The sequence below is a fragment of the Dipteris shenzhenensis genome, chromosome 14, assembly GCF_047967505.1.
Source record: "Dipteris shenzhenensis isolate YYH24624 ecotype China chromosome 14, Dip_SZ_1.0, whole genome shotgun sequence".
In the NCBI taxonomy this organism is placed as follows: domain Eukaryota; kingdom Viridiplantae; phylum Streptophyta; class Polypodiopsida; order Gleicheniales; family Dipteridaceae; genus Dipteris; species Dipteris shenzhenensis.
The window spans coordinates 17,033,452-17,040,979 of record NC_141609.1 but is presented as its reverse complement, the minus strand read 5'-3'; the positions used below and the strand labels follow the sequence as shown (position 1 = coordinate 17,040,979).

The window sequence follows — 7,528 nt, the reverse complement described above, 5'->3', positions numbered from 1 at the left end:
TGTGGATGAGTGATCTCTGATCTCTGTTCGGAGAGACTAGTGTATGAGGATCCCTTCATTCTATGATACGCACTTGCTCGCGTTGTGCTCTTGTCTACCGCTTTCTCCATTATCTGTTATTAGCGTTGTTTCTTCTTATCTCCTTTCTGGGTTTGTTCTTCCTGCTCTAGTACTCAGCACTTTGTAGCACCTTCGACTAGTGTTGTGTCATAGGTTCACGCATCACGCAGTGCAGTGCAGCTGAGGTAGAGTTGTGTCATAGGTCTACACATCACCCACTTCACGCTTCTCACATCAGTGGCCTTAGCCCTCTCGTAACACCTCCGGAAGTGAGCGGACCTCCCCCTCGGACAGTTGCTGATCGAGCTTAAGCATACTCAGGTCAAGCATGAGTTTCCAAGAAAGTTGTCCTGCCAGACATCTCTCATGTAGGCATTTCATTTGCATATCCAATACGATATTTTTTTACATGGTTGATTGAAGTCCATTCTCATGGAGGTACTGTCATTTTTCAATCCGAAGGTCCACAGAATAAGAGAACTAATGTAGGCAGGTCCTTTCATGATATTCTAAAATGTTCACCATCTACATTCCTTTACAGCTTGGCCTTTGTGTTCTGCACACCATCTCTCAAATTTGGAGGTCTTCCTTCACACTTTGTAGTTAACATCCTTGTGCTTGTAAGTCTACTTTACTCTCTGCATCAAGCATATTTATACTTTCATAGGCAGATATGACCTCACTTTCAAAATCGGAATCGCCTCTTTTCAACCTGTCAACTGATCTTCAAGCTGGTGTATTTCTGATTGTGTTCTCTCAGAGCCTCTTGTGATCAATTTCACACAATACAGAACTAATTTTCCTTCTAGAGTCTCCAATCTGTCCATGCATATGTTACAAAACACCCAATCAAAAAAACCTGTCCTTTACTGTAATTTGAAGATGTAACGTTTTCTTTTTACTTTGGGGTTGGTGGAGGAGGGGATGGAGGGAAGCCCTGATGCATCAGCTTAGGTAGCATATGTACAGACGTGCAAGCAATGAGCAAGGGAGGTGTGTGCAGGCAAGGGGAGGTCCATGAGGACTGTACGGATTCAAAAAAATTCTATCGGGCAAAGCATAGGGGGTTTAATAGAGGGGATTTTGTGGGGGCTGAGGGGAGCACAGAGAGAGAGAGAGAGAGGAGGGATGCGAATGTGCACATCAAGGATTGCCATGTGACATGACTGAAATGAAATTGGCATAGAGTCATTGTGTCCTTTAATATCCACTGTTAGAGGGTTTCTCCTTTATTCCCCTTACCAGTCTTACTATGGATGAACTATGAAATATGATACCAATATATGCAAATCATCATAGGCACCTATCATCACAGTCACTGGGCCAAAACTATGGAAGCTGCCAAAAGCATTATACATTCAATACATTAACATGACTTCCATTGAAGCCATGTCCATCCACAGACAACGTTGCTCATATCTTCTTAGATAATTTTGTCAAGTGTTCACAAGAACACCCAGAAAATCACCGTAAAAGAATTTTTCATCATCTAATATGATTTAAACCAGGACAATTCTTGGGTGCACATGTGTACATAACTCCCTGGGTGGAATTGTGTGTCCAATGGTTCAACAAGGAAGTCACATCCTTTGTGGACAGGCGAAAGAAGACATACTTATGTTGGTCATTGGTTAGTTTCGATTAGTTTACAACCAAGTCAGAAGACTTCAGATACTGGATACATGCAAACCCCACATGTTAAACTTCCCCAAATACAGGTGGGCACTCTGTTGTGTTTAGATGAAAATCATGTTTGCCTAAATTATCTATCGGAGGATGCTGAAGATTATGTTTTGTCACCTCTTGATAAGCCATTGCCAATGCCAGCACCTGAAATCCGAACATGAATACAAAGGTTGAGATAATGGTTTCAAAACAGCAATGAAGAAGATTTCTAGGTGTATCTTTAATACGGTTATTGCATTTGACCTCTCTACCTCTGAATCATGATAAGGTGCACCATAAATGCCTGTTGTAACAGTGGTTCTGCGATGCGTACCACCATGTGGTGGATTTGTAATCTCCTTCAGGCCCGTTGGTACAACCATGACAGGCATGCCAACTAGGTTTCCAACACAAACCTTCTCCCAGTCAGTAGCATTTCCAATGAATGCATCAATCCCTTTTATATTATCCATTACTTCCCGCATCAGTTTACCTCTTGCTCTTTGTGCCTGGACGTCATAATGGAAGAATTCTATGCTAATTAGCACTGTTAAATACTAGTTTTCAAAATCATGAACAATAGAGAAAAAGATACTAGTTTTCAAAATCATGAACAACTCAGAAAAAGATACCCAAAACAACTTTTCACAATCACTGTGACTGCGGGTTTAAAAAAAGGATCTGAACACGGCAACTTATCCCTAGGATGATGAGTACAACATTCATAGAGATCAAACACTGACGTGACTAAAAAGCAATACATATAAAAAACACCCTTTGCTACTAGTGAGGCTGATGAGTACAACGTACATAGAGATGAGGATGATGAGTACAACATAAATAGAGATCAAACACTAATGTGACTAAAGAACAATGAGCAAACCATTCTCGTATTCTGCAAACATTTCCTCCCTCCTCTCCTTCAGCCCCTCCCTCAGCCCCCTCCCTCTGCCTCAGCCACTCCCCCTCCCCCGCCCTCAGCCCTTCCTCCCACTTCTCTCCCACTTCTCTCCCTCTCAGTCCCTTCCTCCCACTTCTCTCCCTCTCAGCCCGCCCCCTCACCTCAAAGCCCGCTGCCCCCTCCCCTCCTCTCCCTCTCAGCCCACCCCCTCCCCTCTCAGCCCGCTCCTCCCTGCCCTGCTCCCCCGCTCCCTCTTCCCTACTCCCCTGCTCCCTCTACCCCACTCCCCTCACCCCCGCCTCTACCCTTGCCCCTGCCTCTACCTCTCCCCCGCTCCCTCTACCCCGCTCCCTGTCCCCCACCTCTACCCTTCTCCCCACCTCTTCCCTCCCCCTACCCTTCTTCCGCCTCTACCCCTTCCCCCTGCCTCTACCCTCCCCCTACCCTTCTCCCGCCTCTACCCCTTCCCCCCACCTCTACCCTTCCCCCCGCCTCTACACCCCTCCCCTCTACCCGCTCCCTACCCTTGCCTCTACGCCCCTGCCTCTACTTCCCTCTCCTCTACCTCCTCCTACCCTCTCCCGCTCAGCTGCCCCCTCCCCTCTCAGCCCGCTTCCCCTTCCTCGCTCCCCCACTCACTCTACATTGCTCCCTCCCCCCGCTTCTGCCTCAGCCCTCCTTCTACCCCGCTCCCTACCCCCGGCATTTTTCTTCTTTCTTCCTGTCTCCCCCCTCTTCCTTCTCCCGCAGCCTTTTTTTTTTTTTTTTTTCAAGAACGAGACTTCTATTAAGTAAGACAAAAAACCCGCGAGAGCAAGCTCAACCATGTTAAAGTCACCTCCAATCACCCATGAATCCGCAATGGGGGCCCAGGAGAGCAAATCCTTCCACATAAAGACACGTTCCCCTCTAATGTTGGAGGCATACAGGTTAAGGAAACCAACCTTACGCCCTCCAATCAAGAGAATAATCCACTGAGCTCTAGAGGGAATAATGACTCCGTGTCCAACAACTAAGGGGAGAACCGACTGAAAAACTGAAATAGAAGTGCCCCCCCTGGTGCCCAAGGTAGGCAACCAAAAAGTATGGCCAGAAAGCAACTTGCCTGACTTGGCACAATCTCTAGAAACCAGTTTGTGCTCCTGAATAAATAAGATATCAATGGAACCCCCAGTAACACCTGGATGAAGCTGCAGCTATCTACAGCAGTGATGTGGGACGCCACCTAGGCCCTGTATGTTCAACTAATAATCCTCATCGATGGGAGGATGTAGAGTGGAACACCTTACCCGACCTAGTGGCGGAAACAAACCCCTCAACAGGGGAAGACCTCTTGCTCGAGGAGCAAGGAATGGAACCAAGTGGCGGAAAATCAACAAGGGAAAGAACCCTGCCACCTGAAGAAGAAGCCCTGTCAACAGGAAACCCAATCACTGGCTCACCAAAAGTAGAGGGCACAAACTCCTCTGCGAAATTTGAATCATCTGCCAGGGCTGAAAATGAGTTCCTGTGAAGCAAGCCAGACACCGGAGTGCAAAGGATCCCTTCTGATTGAAGAGGATCAATAGTGTAAACCATCCCCTTCCCCCTATCCAAGGGAGGAAGTGAGGACTGCTCTCGATTCTATGTCTGCCCAGCCGCGGAGACCTCGACTACCTCAAGGAGAGTGTTTGGCACCGCTCGTTCTAGGGGAGAAGCTGCAACTGGGGAGGAGGTTGAAGCTTCAGCATCTTGGACTATGCGAGGTAAGACTGGAGGGACAGCCCGAGGTGAAGCAGAGTCCACTAGTGTATCCTCGTGAACTGAAGGAGGGATCTGCACACGAATCGGAACCCACTAGAATGCGTCGGGTGCCCTTGAGGAAAAAGGTCGCGAGGCAACTGAGGTAGACGGTGGCGGTACCAAAAGAGCGCTCAGTCGAGGAGCACTCTGGCGAGTAGGAGCTCAACCACCATCCTGAGGAGGACCGCCATGTGGAGGTCGAGGAGCAGGTGATGGACCTGTACCACCCCCCTGTCGAGGCCGAGGAGCAGGTGCTGGATCTGTACCACCACCATCTTGAGAAGGACCGCCATGCGGAGGTCAAGAAGCAGGTGCTGGACCTGTACCACCCCTCTGTTGAGGCCGAGGAGCAGGTGTTCGACCTGTACCACCCCCCTATGAGGCCGTGGGACGATAGCTGTACCAGAGGGCTTCTTGGGCCTTTTCTTCTTCTTGGGGCGATCCCTAGCAAAGTGTCCAATGGTCCTGCATATCTTGCACTGGTCCTGCCTGCTTGTAATCTCTACTCTCTGGCAAAAAAAGGAACCATCCGGGCGCTGGATCATAACATGATCCATCGTGAGGTTAGGATCCTTACAAAGGACCCTAACTCTAGGTATCCCATCAGCCTTGGTTGAATCTGCTGCAGTCAATGGCAACCCAGGGAGGGGTGGGATCACAGCAACTGCGCCAAAATGCTCCCCAATAACAGAAAGAAGTCGATGGTAAACCTGGGGAAGCCCGGGAAATCTAATGAAGAGCGAAAAGATTTCCTTATCTGCCGCCACTGGGTCGAAACCAATATCAAAGGCGTCAAAGAAGATCTTCCTGTGTCCCAAGTGTAAAAACTCAGCTTCAAATCCAACCAAAAAAAAAAATGTATCTTCAAATCTGGTTAGAACGGCTCCTCTTGCTGCTGCTCCCCGTTGCTCGTGCTGCCCTCCTTCCTGCTCCCCTCCTTGCTGCCCCCTCCCTCCCCTCCTTGCTTCTCCTCCCTCCCCTCCCCCCTACCTTCTGCTCTCTCCACCTCCCCCCCCTACTCCCCTCCCTCGCTGCTGCAGCCTCCCCTCCCTCACTGCTGCAGCCCCCCCCTGCGCGCTGCCTCCTCCCCGTGCGCTGCCTCTCCCCTCCCCTCCCTCCTACCTGCTGCTCCCCCTGCCCCCCCCCTGCTCCCCCCCCGCGCTGCTGCAGCCCCCCCCTGCGCGCTGCCTCCTCCCCGTGCGCTGCCTCTCCCCTCCCCTCCCTCCTACCTGCTGCTCCTCCCTCCCCTCCTTGCTTCTTCTGCTCCCCCCGACTCCCCCCCCTACTCCCCTCCCTCGCTGCTGCAGCCCCCCCCTGCGTGCTGCCTCCTCCCCGCGTGCTGCCTCTCCCCTCCCCTCCCTCCTACCTGCTGCTCCCCCCCTCTCCTCCACTCCTCCTCTCCTCTATCCTCCCCTCCTCTCCTTCCCCCCCCTCCCTCTCCTCCACTCCTCTCCTCTATACCCCCCTCCTCTCCTCTCCCTCCTCTCCTCTTGCTGCCCCCCCATCCTCTGCTCATCCTCTCTCTCCCTCCTTCCTTTCACTCTCTCCCCTCATCTGGAGTACCCTACTCTCTGTTAGGGGTCTCCTGGGCTTCAGGAAAGCGAACGGAGTTCTTTCTTGTGTTTGAATCGGCCTTTTCCACCTCCATTGACGAATGGGTTTCCACTCAGTCAATCTGTTACCACCCACATTGTCTGCGAGAACCGTCACTTTTTCAAAAGACGAGCTACAACACTTGCAAAAGAATTTGGAGCATGAGTGTTCCACGACTCTCTTCGCACGTATCCATGGCTCCCACCCCTCCAGGTCACAAGCTAGAGATCAACTATACAACCACAGAAAGAGAAGCCCTAGCAATGGTGTATAGTGTAAAGGAATTTCGGCACTATCTACTGGCAAATGATTTTGTCTTTTACACCGACCATCAAGCATTGCTTTATCTTATGAACCGTCTGTGTACAACAGGAAGAATAACCAGATGGCTACTCTTGCTTCAAGAATTCAACTTCAAAATAGTGGTCTGCAAAGGTGCCCAACACTACATTGCCGATCACATGTCTCGAGTCAAGTCGGGAGAAGAAGCCACTAGAGTAGAAGACGACTTACCAGATGCCACACTATTTCAAATAGATGCTGTTCACCCTTAAAACTCCTCCACACCTCAACATGGGTGGACGCCGTCATGACAATGATGGGGATATCGACCTCGATGCAGAGGCTAACAATTTCTTCAATCGAAGAAATAACAACAATCAAGGCCGACGCTCCTTGGGAAAACTGAAACTTTCCAAATATAATGGTCGGGGATATCCAGCCCGATTCCTCCAACATTTTGATGCCGCATGCCGTGCAGGTGGAGATCAAACAATCCCATGAAACCAAGGTGGCTTGGTTTCCCATGGCCTTAACTAATGAAGTGTCTAAATGGTACCTAGACCTTCTCGCGGAAGAACGCGCCACATGGGAGCTACTTCAAATAGAATTCAAACGACGCTTTCAAACAGAGAGGCTACAAGATGATCCCGCTCTCCAACTAAGCAAGCTCGAACAAGACCGGCGAGAAGATGTACGCACGTACCTGGGTAAGATGCAAAGTACCTCACGGCATGGTTCATAGCAGGACTAAGAAAGAAAATCCGAAAGGATATGAAAAAGATAAGCAGCTATGAAACGTTCAGTGCTGCTCATGCGGCCGCCATTGACATCGAGGATGGCATGACCGACTCAGACACTAGTAGTGATGACGGCAGATCTATTACACGAGATAAGCGCTCGGAAAAGGGTAAATCAAAGGACACTGCCGAAACATCAAATGAAGATCGCCTAGAGGCCATGACCATGAAGCTGAAAGAAGACATGACGCAGGCCATGGAACAAAAACTTCACTTGTCTCAGCTGCCAACTCAGACATATCCACGGCGAGAAAATGTCTGGTGTCCACACTGCATGGCCAATCATATAGCAAATGAGTGTCCGGTCCTAAGAGCTAGGATCACTGCACAAGCAAATCCACCACCAAAGTTGTGGTGCCATATCTGCGTCGTCGGCGGCCATGATGAGAACAGTTGCATCTTCAACATGAGCAACAACCCGCCTCGACCTCAACAATACCAAGCGGCA

At 50.0% G+C, this 7,528-nt stretch overlaps 1 protein-coding gene across 2 annotated transcripts in view; it reads right to left on the bottom strand.

The window, feature by feature from the left end:
- Positions 1-1,291: 1,291 nt before the first annotated feature.
- LOC147894270 (Amidase family protein) overlaps positions 1,292-7,528 on the bottom strand; it is a 194,831-nt gene continuing 188,594 nt past the window's right edge. The window contains exons 13-14 of one of the 2 annotated variants that reach the window (XM_087385054.1): positions 1,998-2,234; positions 1,292-1,890 (exon numbers count right to left, since the gene is read on the bottom strand). In XM_087385054.1, coding sequence (XP_087241180.1) covers positions 1,759-1,890; positions 1,998-2,234 — 369 coding nt within the window. In that variant the 3' untranslated portion in view covers positions 1,292-1,758. The remainder of the gene's footprint in view (positions 1,891-1,997; positions 2,235-7,528) is intronic. The other variant, XR_015542124.1, reaches the window with a different exon arrangement.